The sequence below is a fragment of the Pleurodeles waltl genome, chromosome 8, assembly GCF_031143425.1.
Source record: "Pleurodeles waltl isolate 20211129_DDA chromosome 8, aPleWal1.hap1.20221129, whole genome shotgun sequence".
Classification (NCBI taxonomy): Eukaryota; Metazoa; Chordata; class Amphibia; order Caudata; family Salamandridae; genus Pleurodeles; species Pleurodeles waltl.
In genome coordinates, this window is record NC_090447.1 from 1,418,146,618 (window position 1) to 1,418,166,210 (window position 19,593).

General features: G+C 45.8%; 1 protein-coding gene across 4 annotated transcripts in view; it reads right to left on the bottom strand.

The window, feature by feature from the left end:
* Window positions 1-2,256: 2,256 nt before the first annotated feature.
* HLCS (holocarboxylase synthetase) overlaps window positions 2,257-19,593 on the bottom strand; it is a 678,650-nt gene continuing 661,313 nt past the window's right edge. For all 4 annotated transcript variants that reach the window (XM_069202536.1, XM_069202535.1, XM_069202537.1 and 1 more), the window contains one exon: window positions 2,257-2,779. In XM_069202536.1, the coding sequence (XP_069058637.1) occupies window positions 2,608-2,779 (172 nt within the window). In that variant the 3' untranslated portion in view covers window positions 2,257-2,607. The remainder of the gene's footprint in view (window positions 2,780-19,593) is intronic.

Sequence of the window (19,593 nt, forward strand, 5' to 3'; positions counted from 1 at the left end):
ATGTTGCTACGTGGGCTTCTCCTCACAAATTACTTTTCATTACAGATTTCGCTTCGGAGAAATGCACATTTACTCTAACTGAACTAAAGCAGTTAAGCAATCATATTTTATTCAACAGAAATACTATTTAACTTTGCAGTTCCAGCTGCTTTGTGACATCTGACAGCAATACGAGAAATACACAAAATTCTTATCAGGAGACACATGGGTAATTAAGTACCTGATGGACCATACCACAGCTTTATTTTAGGTCCCCTACATGTTGTGAACATGGATTTATTTATCTGAAAAATAAATCTGGCTACATTTAGTCTTTCTGAGCCAATTGGGAAGAACATTTGCAACCCCCACTTTCCTGTAACTGGTTATTATTAAAGTACAAAATACAAACTGGCAGCTCACGTGGTGCAATAGAAATAGAGGGAAATGGACGTAGGAACTAGCAGGAGCAACTGAGTGGGTTAACGCACTAATAGCAACATTTTCTACTTCCTCCTCAATTTCAAGGAATTTGCTTAAATTCTCGTAGAATGGTGAAGGGAGTTTGAACATTTAGCACTTCGTCCAATAAACAGCTGCCCCTGAATTTCTGAAGTCCAAATAGGGAATTAATTTAAAGGAAATATTTTGAATCCCAGCAGAGTAATGAAAAACACATTTCATAAAAAGTTCAAAGAAAATGGAATACATAGAAATGGCTTTGAAATGTATGAGCTTCATGACCAGAAGGCAGTGAAGAGAGAAGATATCATTATAATCCTTAAAGACAAAAAGAGTTCTTACAGCAGCCTTTTAAATGAGTTGCGCACATTCTCTATCAATCCAGTGTAAATGCACCTTCACTTTTAGCGGCAGAGGCTGATGAATTCCTGTACTACTTGCATGTCTTAAAATTGATTTTCTTCATTTGCTGCCGAAGTGCCCATAGCTGAAGAAAAGCATACATGTGACGGGTGGAACGTCTCCATTAATCTCCGCCTACTACTTTGGGTTTCATTCCAGCTCATTTAAAAAAAAAAAAATTATTCTATGCCACTACAGAGACCAACCCTATGTAAATCAGCCTTGGTCCTGCTCCAGTCAGAAGAGCACAGCCCGTTCTTCGTGTCCCAAACATGGGTTCCATTCTGCCTGCGGTCTTAAGCAGCAGCTCACTGATAAGGCCCAGTAAGGCTGAAACCGGTCTGAGGTTACTTTTGCTTCCCATTCAGAAAGGATGTGGCCTGGCAGGGTGGGCAGTATTGGTTCTAACGAGGTAGGACCAAAGGTGATTTACATAAGGTTGGTCAACGTCTGTAGTGGCATCGTTGGCAAAAACGTGATGGACTGGAATGCGGCCCAAAGTCGGTGGTCGCAATTAATTCCAGCATTCATCTGGCACTTTTTTGGTTTGCCGAATTTCACAAAAGTCCTCCAGGAACCTTGCCACTCCTCTTTGCACTGCGTGAGCTAGAGGCAGCAGGTGGATAAATGGGCGGTTGTACAAAAACAAGAACTCTGCCTCATTTATCCACACAGGCACTACTGCGCTACAAGCAATGGAGCTAACCCATAAAAACATGCAATCCCAAAACACCTTTAGTGCAGACGCTGCATGCACCTCTCCTCCATTATTGGCCATTCAACGCAAGAGGATCTAGACTACCGTACTCATTTCGGGTTGCAACTGGAAACTGCTGAAGAGTTTTTTATTTTTTTGGCCCATGATGATATATCTTAAACCACTTGTGTCACTTCCTGTTATGTTTTATTCCATGATCCATCTATGGCTATGAGTTCCAGATATTTATGGTGGATAAAGCACCACAACAGATAGACGCGGCCACCACAAGTGTTAGGGGAGCGTTTGCATAAGAACAAAACAAAAAAAAAAACACTTACCTTTCTCTTCGCCGGAGCTCACCGCCTTGCACTATTCATCTGGTGCACTCAGCCAGGCTGGAGAAACCTAAGTGTGCATGTGTGTTTAGTCAGCTTAAGATGGCCGTCCAAACACACATGCGTACTTATGTGTACTCTCTCCTCCTCCTCCTTCCCACCTCCCATTACCCAGCCCCACCCCTCCCTGCACTGCTGGCTGAGCCAGCAGATGACAAATAAAACGATATTAAACTATTGTTTTATTTTTCATCTCCTGCCTCTTGGCCAGAGGGGTGACACTCCTCCCCCATTGCGGAGGAGCTGCCCCCTGAGAATGGAAACACTTTAAACCACTTTTAAAGAAGCAGTGGAGCTGGAATAAAACAAGCAGTGCAATAATCAGAAACGTCTGTTTTTTTATTTTTGAAAAGAAAACATAATAAAGTATTTTGCCTGCATCAGAATTATCCCAGGACTCTATTATAAAACAGAAATGAAAACAAAATTTCCATATTGTGAACATCACCCCAAGGTTTACTCCAAATCTCCTTAAAATGTACCCACTTTAGAAACCAAGACTTTGCTCATGCATCGAATTCTGGAAGATGTGTTGGATAAACATCCAGGTTGACTAACTCAGATCAACTGCAAATTACTACAGGTGGTTATATATATAAAATGAGTCCTTAGGAAAATAAGTGCCACTCCTTTGTCAAAGTGCTTTGTTGACAGACTGCAGCCCTTGGGCTATTGGCGCTTTGGGATTATAAGGTTTTTCAACATATCGAAGGAGTTGCCATCAGGGTGCAAGGTGACAATCTCCTGGTCTTGCTGACGGACCTGAAGGAATCCCGAGTCATCAACGCCAACTATGGCTGCCAGCGGGCCGGCTTCACTGCCAATACGGACCTCCTTCCCACTGCAAAGGAAAGTTGACACGTTAGACAAGAGTGACAAAAAACCATGCACAAACACCAAAAAAAACACAGCCAACTGTTCTGAGGTGGTGCCCTGTGACTGAAATGTACATGGTCGGTGACTCCAAGTTTGGTCTTCAAACCACATCCCTCATGCAGCCACTGAGCCACAACCAATGAGTCAATATTTCCAACTGGAAACTGAAATGATGTCCCCCACATAAATGGAAACAATAGAAACTAATCATTATGACACACGTGACTGTTATATCTGAAAGAAACGCATAACACACAGAAAGGTAATAGCAATCAAAATACAGTAAACACGTATTATGTAAATTGTGCCGCTTGCTGAAGAATGCGGGGAGAATTCCTGTGTCCCGCACACTTTGCTCTTGTGAGTATTTCTACGAACGGCCCTGGCGTGCCCCTGCCCTCAGACGGCCCTGGCGTGCCCCTGCACTCTGTGCTACGGACCTCCCTTCCGCCCTGTGTTCCGACAGGGCGGGTCTGCCGCTCACCCCGGGGGCTGTGCAACGGTACAGATGGCATGACTCTGTGCCCCTGGCATCGCTTCCAGAAGGCGCGGGGGACCTGCACCGTGACCGTACTGACCCTTGACGCACTTTCAATAACACCACTGTGTGCAAACCAAGCAAACCGCGGAGGCACCGGCGCTTGGCCGCACTTCTTGGCGCTGTTGTAACGTAGAACATAGACGTGTTCTTCATTTATCTTTCCCAACACGACACACCGGGCTCCCAGCTCTCCCCCCACACGATGAAGCTCTCGCAGCTCGTCCCACGCACTGCGAAGCCGCGGGCTCCAGGGCGGCCCTGACCTGAATCCACACAAGCGCACACTTCGGCTGCGGTGCGTCGGCCCGCCTCCAGGGACAGCCCTTCGCCTCAGAAATTGAAAGCAGCCCGTGTGCGCCCTCGCGCATGAAACAATGGGCGCTGCTTACCATCAAAGGCCCTGACGTTCTGGGGGAACGTGACCAGCAGCAAACCACACCGCATTCATTTTATCTGGTGGTTTGGGAGAGCCCTGTGGGGATGCACAAAATCCTACCAGATTCAGGAAAAGAGGGGTATTAGCAAACTCCATTTCTCATGCTGAGCGATGAGATGCGAGCGCCCTTCTCCGCGCTAAGCTTTCGTAAAACAGCGCATATGCAATGTGGGCTGCAGTCTTTCCTTCACAGTGAGAATATAATGGGGCAGTGTTCTCGGGCACAAAGTGCTTTATCATGCGGGAGACACACGGGAGCCGCTCACAACCACAGCCGCAAATAATAGATAGTCAGAGCACACCTTCCTGCAGACACTCCCAGGCTACGGTTCGTTTGCACTTCTACTGGAACTCTAAGACAGTTTGCATCTCTGAACTAAAGTGTGCATTTTTTTCAAACTTCGCAAAGGCCAATGGAAATCTTCATTAATGTCCAAGGTTTTTCACTTTTTGCAAAAACTGCGACTTTCCCGAACATTTAGCCCGTGTATATCCTCATTTAACATTAACAAAATGTTTCTATATAGAAACTTCACAGGAAACAGAACCGATTAAGTTGAGTCTTAATATCGATTTCTGCAGAAACAGGCGTTCCTGCTCTACAAGGCCCATGATAACACTGCACTCAGAATTACCGTCTTGTTTTCCAGAAACAAATTCTGGGAAATGGTCCCACGAAAAAGGGCCAGAATTATATTATGCAGAAATGGGTGATGTTATTCCCCATTCCAAAGGGGCCTATAGGATATAAGGTAGAATTCCCAACTGATACTGCGACCCGGAATCACCAATACCCGTAGTATTAGCAATGCCGTTTGGTGCTGCCGCCGGCAATTCTCACAGATTTTGTAAGGAAGGTCACAGGAATGCTTTTTCCGGAAATGCCACTGCGCACAGAAAAGCTCTGGAAAAGGCCAACTTGCAAGAAAACATGCTGCTTACCTCTTTCAGCTGGGTTCTGGTGGATTAGAGAACTAATTGGTGAAAAAGATCACCTATGAGGAGAAACAGTTGGCAACAGCGAATGGGGAACCTCTTAAATTACTTTCAGTGATTATTGCTTGTGAACTTTGCAAAATATCGCTAGCGGGGTAAAACACTTCAAACCTCCTCCAGACAGGTATCAACCAGTTTGATGCACACGTGGACCAGACTAGGACAAATTCCATCGTTCACATATGAGAAACATGTGAATGTTGAAACGTCACATTAGCTGAGCTAAGAAATCATTAATGGCCACATGCACAACGCAGCGTTTACCTTGCATTTGCTGATACATACTTGAGACTTCAGACTACTTTTACCGTCAGTTGATGATTGTAGGAGGCTGGCCTGGCTTGTAGTGGGTACCAGAGGTACTTACACCTTGTGCCAGGTTCAGTTATCCCTTATTAGTGTAGAAGAGGTGTCTCTAGCAGCTTAGGCTGATAGAAGGTAGCTATGGCAAAGCAGCTTAGGCTGAACTAGGAGACATGTAAAGCTCCTACTATACTACTGGTGTCATATGCACAATATCCTAAGAAAACACAATACACAGAGTTACTAAAAATAAAGGTACTTTATTTTTATGACAATATGCCAAAAGTATCTCAGTGAGTACCCTCAGTATGAGGAAAAGTTACATTTACACAATATATATGTACACAAACCAAAATTAGGTAAGCAATAGCAAGAAAAGTAATGCAAACAGTGTAGAATTACAATAGATTGCAATAGGAGCACATGGGTTAGGGGCAACACAAACCATATACTCCAAAAGTGGAATGCGAACCACAAATGGACCCCAAACCTATGTGAGATTGTAGAGGGTCGCTGGGACTGTAAGAAAACAGTGAGGGTTAGAAAAATAGCCCACCCCAAGACCCTGAAAAGTAGGTGTAAAATGCACCTACTACCCCCAGAGAGCACAGAAGTCGTGATAGGGGGATTCTGCAGGAAGAACAAACACCAGCAATGCAACAACAGTGGATTTCCGGACCTGAGTACCTGTAAGACAAGGGGACCAAGTCCAATAGTTGCGACAGTGTTGAGAGTGGTCAGGAGCCCAGGAAATGCCAGCTGAGGGTGCAAGGAAGCTGCCACCGGTTGGAAGAAGCTTGGAGTTCTGCAAGAAAGAAGAGGACTAGGAACTTCTCCTTTGAAGGATGGATGTCCCACGTCACGATGAAGCTTGCAGAGGTGTTCCCACGCAGAAAGACCGCAAACAAGCCTTGCTAGCTGCAAGGGGCGCGGTAGAGGTTTTTGGGTGCTGCTGTGGTCCAGGAGGGACCAGGATGTCGCCACTTGGAGGAGGAGACAGAGGAGGCGCCCAGCAACTCAGGAAGCCCTCACAGAAGCAGGCTGCACCCTCAAAAGTACCTGAACAGGCACTTGGAAGGAAAGTGAACCGGAGTCCACGCAAAGTCACAAAAGGGAGTCCCACGACGCCGGAGGACAACTCAGAAGGTTGTGCACTGCAGGAAGGAGTGCTGGGGACCCAGGCTTGGCTTTGCACAAAGGAAATCCTGGAAGAGTGCACAGGAGACGGAGCAGCTGCAAATCACGCAGTACTCAGCAATGCAGTCTAGCGTGGGAAGGCAAGGACTTACCTCCACCAAACTTGGACTGAAGAGTCACTGGACTGTGGGAGTCACTTGGACTGAGTTGCTGAGTTCCAGGGACCACGTTCGTCAGGATGAGAGGGGACCCAGAGGACCAGTGATGCAGTCTTTTGGTGGCTGCGTTAGCAGGGGGGAGATTCCGTCGACCCACAGGAGATTTCTTCGGAGCTTCTGGTGCAGGGTGAAGGCAGGCTACCCCCAGAGCATGCACCACCTGGAAACAGTCGAGAAAGCCGGCAGGATTAGGCGCTACAATGTTGCTGGTAATCGTCTGGCTACTTTGTTGCGGTTTTGCAGGCGTCCTGAGCTGTCAGCGGTCGATCCTTTGGTAGAAGGTGAAGAGGGCGATGCAGAGGAACTCTGGTGAGCTCTTGCATTCGTTATCCGAAGAATTCCCCAAAGCAGAGACCCTAAATAGCCAGAAAAGGAGGTTTGGCTACCAGGGTAGGAGGATTGGCTACCAAGAGAGGTAAGAGCCTATCAGAAGGAGCCTCTGACGTCACCTGCTGGCACTGGCCACTCAGAGCAGTCCAGTGTACCCCCAGCACCTCTGTTTCCAAGATGGCAGAGGTCTGGGGCACACTGGAGGAGCTCTGGGCACCTCCCCTGGGAGGTGCAGGTCAGGGGATTGGTCACTCCCCTTTCCTTTGTCCAGTTTCGTGCCAGAGCAGGGCTGGGGGATCCCTGAACTGGTGTAGACTGGCTTATGCAGAGATGGGCACCATCTGTGCCCACCAAAGCATTTCCAGAGGCTGGGGGAGGCTACTCCTCCTCAGCCCATCACACCTATTTCCAAAGGGAGAGGGTGTCACACCCTCTCTCAGAGGAAATCCTTTGTTCTGCCTTCCTGGGCTGGGGCTGCCCAGACCCCAAGGGGGCAGAAACCTGTCTGAGGGGTTGGCAGCAGTAGCAGCTGCAGTGCAAACCCTGAAAAGGCAGTTTGGCAGTACCTGGGTTCTGTGCTAGAGACCCACGGGGATCATGGAATTATCCAGTCAATACCAGAATGGTATTGGGGTGACAATTCCATGATCTTAGACATGTTACATGGCCATGTTCGGAGTTACCATTGTGACGCTATACATAGGTAGTGACCTATGTATAGTGCACGCGTGTAATGGTGTCCCCGCAATCACAAAGTCCGGGGAATTTGCCCTGAACGATGTGGGGGCACCTTGGCTAGTGCCAGGGTGCCCACACACTAAGTAACTTTGCACCCAACCTTCACCAGGTGAAGGTTAGACATATAGGTGACTTATAAGTTACTTAAGTGCAGTGGTAAATGGCTGTGAAATAAAGTGGACGTTATTTCACTCAGGCTGCACTGGCAGGCCTGTGTAAGAATTGTCAGATCTCCCTATGGGTGGGAAAAGAAATGCTGCAGCCCATAGGGATCTCCTGGAACCCCAATACCCTGGGTACCTCAGTACCATATACAAGGGAATTATATGGGTGTACCAGTATGCCAATGTGAATTGGTAGATTTAGTCACTAGCTTGTTAGTGACAAATTTGGAAAGCAGAGAGAGCATAACCACTGAGGTTCTGGTTAGCAGAGCCTCAGTGAGACAGTTAGGCACCACACAGGGAACACATATAGGCCACAAACTTATGAGCACTGGGGTCCTGGCTAGCAGGGTCCCAGTGACACATAACAAACATACTGACAACATAGGGTTTTCACTATGAGCACTGGGCCCTGGCTAGCAGGATCCCAGTGAGACAGTGAAAACACCCTGACATATACTCACAAACAGGCCAAAAGTGGGGGTAACAAGGCTAGAAAGAGGCTACTTTCCTACAATGATGCAATGGCATTCCTTGTATTGATTGTTGTCCTTTCGAGTTACAGGCTGCCTGAAAACCTCACCGGCTGCTGCTGTACTCGCCGAGTTCTTTTCTACCGAGAAATGTTGTGTTCTTTAGCTTTTCATACATGACCTGGCGATACTGCAAGCTGCTTGGAGAGCGGATTAATTGCGCACACAGTACCACAGCCACTGACGCACTTCAGGGAGAGGCAGAGCTCTTCCCCTGCACACGGGTAGACCGTGAAAAGTATCTTCATGAAAAAAGAGCCACAAAGAGTTGTTTTTATTTCTTCCAGTGAGAAGGCAGAGGGTGGGAAGGTGTTGATGCTGAAACCAGTTATCATAGAGTTGACTCGTGTACTGGTCCACCCTCACCTTTGGCAGAGCCATGGCACAGAGGAGGGGCGCGCCTGCAGCACTCACAGTTTACTTGTAATTAACAGGTTCACTGCAAATCGACTCAGTAGAAAGTGTCAACAGCAGCCCGGGTAGCAGTTTGTGTGTCTTTCCGACAGGTACTTGGCTGGGCAATGCCGATGAAGCTGCGCTAGCTCTGCATAGCTCGGGAAGGTCTGGCTCGTATAGTGGAAAATGCAGGACACAATCCACCTAGCAAGGGTGACCTGAACATCACTGCCTCCCAAGGTCACAAAGAGTTTTCATGGTTTCATCCAAACAAGATTGCAAGATAGGTGTGACGTAAAGGAAATGTTGTGTTTCAGTTTCCTGGAGGCATCAAGACATGAGGGGAGGGGAGAGTACAAAAAAGAATACATCAGAGAAGTGACACTCAGTCAACGCCTTAGAGAAAAGATAGTAAAGGTCCCCAGAACTACGTATTACCAGCAGATCACGGTGTATGGTCCAGAAAAAAAAAAAAAAACATAAGTGCAAGACAACGCCTACGAGCAAGCGAGTAGGTTATTGTGTAGCAGAGCCCAATAGGAGAGTCTTACATACGGGTTCTTGTACTATTCTCTTGCAGCGACCAGATAGCTGCCATAAAATACAAATGATGTGAAAAGATGCAGAAGGGATAGGCGAGCTGCACAGGAATCAGGCACTTAAGATGAGCGATGACTCGTAGATGTGCAGGAATACAGCATTAAGAGGTTCCTATAAAGGTGCAAAAGGTAGGAGTAGATCACACCAAACTGAGGCCACCCTGTCCTTTGCTGAAGGATTCTTGAATTCAGGGAAGCCAGAGATTTGCCATACAGAAACCTTTCTGTCTGATTCCCCACTCATCCTTAAAGCAAATTCTTATAATGCTTTATAAAGCTCAATCCTGGACTATTGGAATATTTTCCCTGTGGAGCACTTATGACATTAGGGGGTTCTATGGGGTTTGAATAGTGCCAAGGAAGTTGCTGACTGTGCCTGGCTTGGGATGGCGTGAAGAGGTTTTCTCCTGACAGAATAAATAGAACAATAAATAGACTTGTTCTAGAAATCTGCTGCCACCATTGACTTTTCTACATTCCTTTGGCAATTACTTGGCCAGTTACAACTCCGACCGTCAGATGAACCCTAGAAGAACCTAGAAGACACTCAGTCACAATGCTCAGTTTGGGGCATCATTTGCCTGCAATTGTCTCACAGCGGTACCAGCCAGGATCGGACTTCAGCATCAGGACAGGCAGAACACCTTCTGGGCCTTGTTCGCACTTTACCCAATCCCTTGGTGAAGCAAAAGGGGCCGGGTAGTAAACGGACAATACTAGGCCACGCTGCTGTGATTCACGCCCCCTCCTAAGGCACACACTGACCTCAATTATTGCCCAAAGGGGGCAATAAGGGCCGGCGCAATAACAGCCGTCGGGGCCCCGGGAATGACCGGATTAAGCAGCATTAGCAGCAAACCAACAAGGGGCATCCTGCTCCCCCTTTTAATGGGAAGAAAAGCGCACTGAGGGTGGCGTGAAGATACCAGGCCAATGAGGGCATGGCAAAGGCAAGTTTGGGTTTAAATCCCCCTATGGGGAAACACCATCGCACCCTCGCTGGGGCACAGAGGTGGGGATTTAAAAGGACTGTGCTGCCCCTGCCGAAATTACATTTGTGGGGCAGCGCGCAAGCAATACAAGACAGAGGACAATGTACGTGGTCGGCGCTTGATGTATGACCTATCAGCTGTGATTTGTGTCATATCTCCCAGTTATGATTTATGATCATGTCAAGAATTAGGTGTGGCACTCAGAAGAAGTTATGACACTGTAAATTACGTTTATGGCCTTGTCGTCTTGATATATGACTGACCACTGTGATTTATGAGGTTAATGATTTACTGTAAGAATCCATGCATGTAATAAAACTACGGCCAAGTATTCCCACAGCAAAATAAAAGCACATGGATGGTGTTACTTTATCCAGAGACATAGATATGGAATTTGCACGAATGGGAGTGGGCCAAGTGCGGGGGGTTATCTAGCGCATGATAAAAGCCTTCTGCTTTGGCCCACACGCCCACTTTCAGTGCCTCCCTCCTCTCACCAGTGCCAGAATGTTTCTCTTCACAGTGGTAGAGCACTCAGCTGCCATGCGCCTCCCCTCATCTGTTCTTCACCATTTCATCACCTCAGCCACGTCATATCTGATGCTCCATCTACAACTTCCTGGTTTAATAACCTTAGAATTAGCCTGCCAAGCACTGGTAGTTTTTAATATTGCAGGGTTTCTGACTTATTTCTTGGCTTAACTTGTTAATGGCCTTATTTTAATATGAACATAAGTCAATCCACAGTCACACTACCACCATTTCTAATGCTTCCTGGTGATCCTCCTATGGAATTGGATAAATGGATAGACACCTTTGAGCCTCGAAGGGCACTGACGTTTCTGCAGTTAGGAAAGAAAGTACTTTTGTTAGGCTGTCTGGGCAAACAGGGGCAACATGTGTAAGTACTTACCACCGGTTCGTGATAACCAAGGGAACGCATTTGAAGACATATATAAAGAGTCCAAATTATGACTCCAAATCTGCATTGCCAAGACAGTTAACATTGTAATGCATCAACACAAGTTTTATACCTAAACCCAGCATCCAGCTGAATTGATGGATGATTTTGTGGCCAGGTTATTAGAGATAGCTGCCAAATGTCAATTTGGTTAAATGACTGACGAGTTAATTCGTGATCAGATGTACAATGCAGCAGCAAAAAATGCAATAACTGTGGGCGGCCAACAATCCATCTTTGAAAAATACCATAAGCATAACTAAGGTAGTTGAAGAACCAGAATAGTGTATGAGGGAAATGCACAGAAATGAGGTGGATAGCAAAGCACCTTTCGAGGTGGCAGAGGTAGAAGATGAGTGATTCAGTCAATAAAGTGAGGAAGAAATTATCTACTACCAATCTGAACGGCAGCAAATTTAGTGGTGTGAGAACGGGATTCACCATGGGCTATACCCCAATAAAGACTTGTCTCATGTGTGTTACAGATGTGGAAGCACTTATCACTTGAATGAGTCAAAAAACTGTAGATAAGCCATTTTAATGATGTTCGTGGACACGTTATTTTAACGACTAGGCTGCTGTCTGTGCTTTTTAGCCTATTTTAACGTTTCATTTTATTTCATTTTATTCTTTTAGAAACTGTCACATTTGTGGTGATTTTTTATTTTAATTTATGTTGCTGTCCTTTTGCTTAGGAAAGCATTTACATTTCTTAGCACAACATTCTTTCACTCTGTGTTTTATTCAAGGCTGCAACAGGATAAGTTTACCGGCACAAAGTGGTACACACCATCTCTAACATTTCACAGAAACATACGTATTTTTACATGGGGACACTTTTCTCAGAACACTATCTGTTTTAATATGAAACCATCTCTCTGTACCTTGCAAGTTAGAGGGAGGTTCCAGCCAGATGACTATTGCATGCTGTCTGACTTCGCTACAGCAGCTTGCTGAGACTGCCAGCTCACTAGTCTATACGGGGAAGGTGTCTCAACAGTCGAAAGGCTTCTTTACTACTGTCAAACTCCGGTATATGGATTATGTCCTCTAAGGCGGACCTGAAGGGTGGATTAGGACTTATCCTGCTGTGCTTTAACATATAACATTAGTGTCATAGGTAGGAATCACATATCTGGCATAGTGACAGTATGGTGTGACTTTTCTTGTGTTTCACTTTTCTTTTCACCATTCTGCTTCTAGTATGTTTTAGCATCCTAATTATTGTAGTTCATGTCATTTTATCTAGGACGAAGCTGAATCAATAAATCTTACTGAACCATTCCCTGCTTCTGTTTGTCTTTGCATGTGTGAGACAAATGAAACTGAGAAAAAATTATGAGATCTGATCCACCACGATTTCCCTGAAAAGTGACAATGTCATGCGCCCAGTTGCCACAAATCATCCCTGCTATTGGGCATAGGTGAGGTGCTGCAAGCTGGCCGGAAATGGGTTAGGCTGACAATTGTCACATGGTGTGGGACTGAACTTGGTTCCCCACAATTCAGGTGATGCTGCTGCCCAATTCCAGCAGCCTCACTGGTGCAATGAGAGCCAACATGAGAAAACTGCTTAGCTGTGGGTAAGTAGCGCTGCACGTACAAAAAGAAGAGGCACTTCGCACAGATGTGTTGAGCTAACTGGAATATTGCTTCTGTGGATGTTGATGATGAGTCGGAACACAGGGTACTTATCAAGGGGCAAAGACTGGAAGACGAAGACTCGCCCCAAGGCTGACTAACATAAATGGTGAAGTGATATTCTTGATAGTGGATTCTGGGTCTTTATACACCATTATATACAAACAGTTATTTAACATGGTGTGGTCCAATGGTGAGATGCAAGCCTCAAGTGCGGTCTTAAAAGGATATCAAAGAGCAAACATTGGTGTGGTGGGTTATATTCCTGCGGTCATCAAGTGTGAGAGCAAGATCACTAAAGGGAAGGTGTATTTGGCGGCTGAGGGGTCACCCCCATATGATTTGCATATTGTAGTGATTCCCAGGGCAGACAACCAGGTGATGGTCGTGGAGGATGAAGACCTGGGCAGGATTCTAAATAGGCATGATGTGGTATGAGAACAGATTGGGAGTTGAAAAGCAGTGTTTGCATGAGATTAAGCTCAAGAGAGACATTGTGCCGATAAAGCACCTGGCAAGGAAGGTGCCAGCCGCATAGAGACAAAAAGTGAAGGAGATTCTGAAGCAGATGACCAGGGATGACGTGTTAGAGGTAGTGGAGGGCACCGAATGGCTTTCCCCAGTGGTCATCACCAAAAAATCTGATGATTCACTGAGAATCTGTGATGATTTATGTAGTCTCAATTAAAATGTGGTCATTGGCTTGTTTCCCCTCCTGAACATCAAACGGATTCTAATGTTGAGCGAAGGAAAATACTTTTCAAATTTAGGCTTGAGAAGTGTGTACCACCAGGTGCAACTTTATCGCATTCATAAAGACTGAGGGCCCTTTTCAATTTAAGAGACTGCCCTTCGGCATATGTTCTGCGGCCAGAGTTTTCCAATGACCAATTGGTAAGGCTGGGTTGATGTTGTGAAGAGAAAAGTTTACGTTTTTACTGCAGGAGGTGGAGTACCTTGGCTATCTGATGACGAGAGATGGTGCGGAGCCCAGGAATGATTTAGTAAGTGCGATTGTGAATGCAGAGATACCCAATGACAAGGACAAGCGGAGATCTTTTATGGGCTTAGTAGAATATTATTCCAACTTTGTCCATTATTTCATTCACAAGACAGACACTTTGAGAGTTCTCTTGACGAAAGGGAGGAAATTCTTTTGGAGTAAAGAACAGCAAAGTGCTTTTATGCAAATAAAGAATGATATTGCCAATGCAGGCAGTCCTTGCGCCATTCCAGACAGGCTTAATCTAATCCATCATCACCGTGGATGCCAGTGCAGTTGTTTTTGGTGCTGTGTTGTCACAGGTGCATTGGCAAATGGAAAAGACTGTAGCATGTCAGGTGCTGAAAAAAAACAACGCTGTCAGAGTGGGAGGCATTTGCTGAAGCTTGGGTAAGCTTGCACTTCTAGACCTTTATCCAGGGAAGTAAAACTGTGCTGCAAACGGATCACAACCCTCTGCTCATGGCTTTGGGTGAAGGTGAGATAAAAAATTGGTCAGGCAGGTTAACTAGCTTGGCAGTGAAGTTGCAGGGTTGTGATTACAGGGTGGAATATGTTCCCGGATAAAGGAACAAAGTGGCTCATTGTCTGTCGAGGCTACCTGATAAAAGCAAAAAGAACAGATGATGGAAGGAATGCTGAACAAATCAAACATTCACCTCCAGTCATAGATCGGGGTTCAATCCATCTTTTTTTGCTCCCCACGTTACACCAGTTTGGACCCAGCCATGTGAAAATGAGTCTTGACCCTGCTCCCCATGGGAACAGTCCAGCCCGAACTGCCAGACCAGGTACTCCCTGGACTGGAAACAAAAATACTGGGACCAGTTTCGTGGTCTCACCCCTCATCAGCCATGCACAGTGGACACAACACCCATGTCTGAGCATACCCTTCCCACTTAGGGTGACAAAAGCAAAAAGAACAGATGATGGACGGAATGCTGAACAAATCAAAACCGTTTTTTGCTCACCAAGCCACCCCATGAAGCAGCAGAAGATTGTAACCTTTACACAGAGGAGGTGGTGGCTAGTATGGTGGATGTCACAGAGGGATTAAAGAGCTGTCTCTCTAAGACTGAGTGGATGGAGGCTATGAAGAGTGATGGCACACTTAAGGCAGGGGCAAAGTTGATCAGAGGAGGTGTGAGGAGAGACAGTACTTTGACTGAGGTGGTCAGGCTGTACGTTTGTGCCTCACAGTTTGGTGCGACCTAAGTTGGTGCATTAAACACATGAGGGGAATCCTGCTCAAAACTTCATGCTTAAGAGACTGAGAATAAAAGTTTGGTGGCCGCTCATGGATGCCCAAGTGAAGAGGTGGGTGCAGGACTATAGACTGTGTACAGAATCTGAGAAGCGGTTCACAATGGGCTTAGGGGTTTCAGCTCAAGAACAACATGCAGCTGAAGCGAGTGCAGTCTGGAAGAAGGTCTGCCTGGATTTCATCGGTCTGTTTGTTTTCTTGCCTGACGAAAAACATTTTGTGACAGTCAATGTGAATGCCACATCCAAATGGTCTGAAGTAGTCTTTGTGAGGTCCATCAGCACCAGTTCCACAATTGCTGCCTTCGGCAAGGTCTTTGGAAGGGAAGGTATTCCTTCATTACTTGTTATGGACAGAGGTACCCAACTTACCTCAGTAGAAATGCAATAATTTCTTCACAATGTAGGTAGTAAGCAAGTGTGTACATCCTTGAACAACCCCCAAAGCACTAGTTTGGTGGAAAGGATCAAAAGAATGGTAAAGGGTACCATGGAGGTGGCATGCAGTGCAGGGGTGCCAGTTCAAAATGCTAATAAAGATATGCTGTGGGCTCATCACACCAGTCAGTGCTAGTACAGGAAGGACTCAGTTTGAAATAATGTGGGGAAGATAGCCTGGTACCAAATTGATTCCATCTGTGATGTGTGTTGTCAACTGCAATAAGTCAGGTACGTGGGTGTCACAGGTTGAGCCCCGCATCTTCAACAATGGGGTGCTGGATTGTGTGAAAGTCAGACCTGAAAGTGTGGGCTGAGGCCTGTCCTGATTTCATGGACCTTTTAAGGTGATGTGGTAGGAGATAATTGAGGCAAATTGGAAAATGGTCAAACATGGAACTTGAGAAGAGGTGATTTGTATCAGAAGGGTGATACAGTGAAGCCACCCCCTGGAGAGAAAGACAAATGCTCTGGATGGTTACTTATGAGATATTGTGAGTTTCAGAGTGGGGAGGACCAGGGTGAGCTGATTAGAGTGGGTGCGGGTGTTGGTGATGTGGGCCTGTCAGCGACAAAAACAGTGAGGTCATGGAGACCACCTGCTTATTTGGGGCATTATCCATGTGGGTAAACTATTCTTCCAGGGCTGTGGTGTTGGTTTTAGGGATTTTGTGATGGGGGTGCCATTTCTATGTCTTGTGTCTGTACGTACTGTAAGGTACCAGTGTTGGTGTTTGTTGTCTCCGCCTTGTTGTTCTTGGAAGGGGATGGGTGTGTGGTGTTATTGTGTTTGTGTAGGGGTTATTCATTGTGTTTGGTTGTTGCCTGTGTTTGGAGGTAGGGGTAATGGGATGGTGTGTGATATTGTTCTTTGAAGGGAAGTTGATGTGTTATGTTGTCAGCTCTTCGAAGTTTAACCCTGGGCTGTTGGAATGTTTTCCCCGTAGAGCGCTTATGACATCGTGGAAAGGCAGTTGCTGGCTGTGTCTGGCTTGGGATGGTGTAAAGGGGGTTTCTCCTGATAGAATAAACAATCTTGTTCTACAAATCTGCAGCCTTCATCGACTTTACTACATTTATGGCTCGCGCCACACCACCTGCAGTCTTGTGAAAGTACTGATGGCTGGATATCCCCAAGCTTTGACAATGCACTTAAGAACTTCTGAACGAACTTCCAAGGCTTGAAGAAAGAAACTGTGATGTGTGCTCTGGCTATTTTCTCTTTGGTAGTAAACCAATGTTCATGTGGGAAACTAGCAGAAACATGCCCATAGCGATGGCTAACTCTACATGTTTTATGCCATTTGACAGTCTTTAAAGGAATGAGTTTATGTTGCTTTCAAATATAGAAGAGGGCCATCCTGTTGTCCATATGTACAATCATCAGTCTGAACCAGCACACCAGAAGGAAGGTTTTAAGGTTAAAGAAACATTTATTTGAAGGTACAAATCTCACCTCTTCCATAGGGACTGCTTATGAGATCCCAGCAGCGAGCCCATCACTCAAACTCTGGTGAGTTGTGTGAGATAATTTGTAGCAGAAAAGGCATCCCACCAGAAAGTTTGGATCATAGACTCTTCTTCTCAGGGTTGACTTAAGAGCTGGGTTGAGGGGGACAGGCTTGAACTAATTGTCCAGTAACTGACCTTGGTGTTCTGTAGGGTCAGATACAATGCTGCATGTGGAGTTTGATACTGGGGAACCATGATAATGCAAAATGCTTTTTTTTTTCTCATAATCATCTGGAACTATCAAGTTAGCACACCACTGTTTGATAGGAAGTGGAAAACAGACTAACTGATAGCCAGTAATCTTCTTATAAGAGAGAAGTACTCTGTAATTTAACAACCCAGAATGGCCCCAATTAACCGGCTTTTCTGAAAGGACTCTGGGTAGTTCACTGAGAACCCATGATTACATTAGATCATGAATATCAGGGCAAAGTTGGAATCTGCTAAACCCATTGATGAAACTTTGATTATGTGACTACTCAGATAGGTTTAGTATTTGATCTTCTGCAGGAACTACAGAAAGATAACCCTTGGGTCAGGATGTTGGTGAAGTGCTAGGGTCTGATGGGTCATATCCTGTCATGACAGTGCTGCTTTCCCATTGTGAAGCATAATTACTTCCTGTGTTCCTGCAGGATCAGCACCTGAAAATAAGCACGCTACATGTCTCTAGAATACAGTCATTTTCTAGACAGTTACCAAACACTGTGCAAAAGATTGATTTTTTAAATGCATGGGGAAGTTGAGATAAGATGCCAAATCTCAAAGAAAAAGTGGTGCTGTCAACCCTTTTTCACTAAAAACGAAAGAGAAATTTTCCAAAGGTAGGCCATCTTATTGCTTGTAAAAAGATAGTGCCGGCCGCTGGAGACGTAGGGTGGATGGTGGCAGTTGGGGGAACAGTAAATGAAGGCCATTCCACATCACTGAAAGGATAGGGATGGGCTTGCTTTGGGTGCCTGATATTTGTTGACAAGCATTTTGAGGTACTTTCTTAAGAGTGTGGCTTCTTCCAGCCTTCCTAAGCGTGCATGAAGATTTGGGGCTCGGTAAGAAGAGCTCGATTTAGCAGGGAGCCGAGGTTGCCACCAGAACACTGATTCCCAGATTCCCTCCTTCTCCAGCAATGCTTTAATGTCTAAAACCTCAGTGGCCTCGGTATGCACCTCAATGTTTCATTGCTTGTGTTAAGGGCCCATACATTCCACTATTACCCTTCCACTCAGTGTCTAGGTTTCCAGGTTTAATCCCCAGTAGTGAGGAGACCAAGAAATTGGTCAGTTGAAGCCTCTCCCATCTTTGATAGTGCTGCTGAGTGTCTAGCAGTGGACCGAAAGAGGACAGTAGGTCTGGCTACATATGTGCCAAAAGACACACAAGAGGTGGTACTAGGATGGACTGACCTTTGCTATGAGGGTCAGTACTGGGGACAGAAGGAGCAGTACTGGGGGCACCAGAAAGTGATAAGAAGCTCCAAAGGAAGCTGGAGCAGACTTGCTGGACCTTAGTTTGGCATTCAAGACATCCAAGGACACCAAGAGGACGAGCCAAAGGGTATCTTGAAAGTGTAGGAGTAATGAGGGGACAGGCTTTCAGTACCAAGTGTGACCTAGAAGGACCCAAAGCCAACTGTGACACAGAATGGCCTGAAGCATGGGATAGTACCAGAGATTACAGTGTGGACTCCTAGTCTTCATAGACATGGAGTGAGAGCAAGGACGGGGTGTTACATAAACCTGTTTCCTCTCCTGCTTCAGAGTTGGAGAGACTGCCAAAATGCCTCTGCCTGATAGTTGACTGTATAGATCTCTCAGTGCCTGTACTGCTTTTTGTTGCACTGGTGCCTCACAGTGAGTGAAGTAGGAAAGGTGACGCACAAACAATGGGGGAGGCAGACCTCTCTTGCTTCCTCCTGTGATGAGGCTGCTCATCAACATGGTGGCCTTCTCCTTTTCAGCAGCCTACTGTACAGAGTTGGAGCTAAGACAAAACATAGGGAAAGACAAGGAGTGTGGAGTTTAATAGGTTTTATGAAGCTGGAGCTGTAGGAGAGGGTGCCAACATGATGAGATTGGCTCTCTCTACTCCTCGATACAACCCAATGAAGAAGTCCCATGGTGGGGACAAAAGGCGTTGGCTGGGCCATCACTGCACATATTCATTTTTGTAATGAAGATGGAGTGAAACAATATGTGTTGGACAACTACAGGAAGAATCTGGAATAAAGTATCTCAGAGAAATTCTGTGGCTTGGATGCTCCTTGTCTATTGATGAACTGTAGGGACACACCTGGCCATCATCAAATGAACTTCACTGATGGACTGTTTAATATTTTAAACAATACATGTAATAATTATGTGGGTGCCTTCCTTTCATTCAATTAAGTATCCTTGATACAACCTCCCTAAATCACCACGGCAAAATGAGAGTATGCCTCATGAATCACACCAATAGGCCAAGACATGCTCTACTTATTACTGTGTTAAGAGTCATAGCAATGCAACCAGATTTAGAGCCGGGCTAATTCCAATGGTGCCAAGATGGGATGTCTGACTGGACACAACACTGCAAAAAAGGG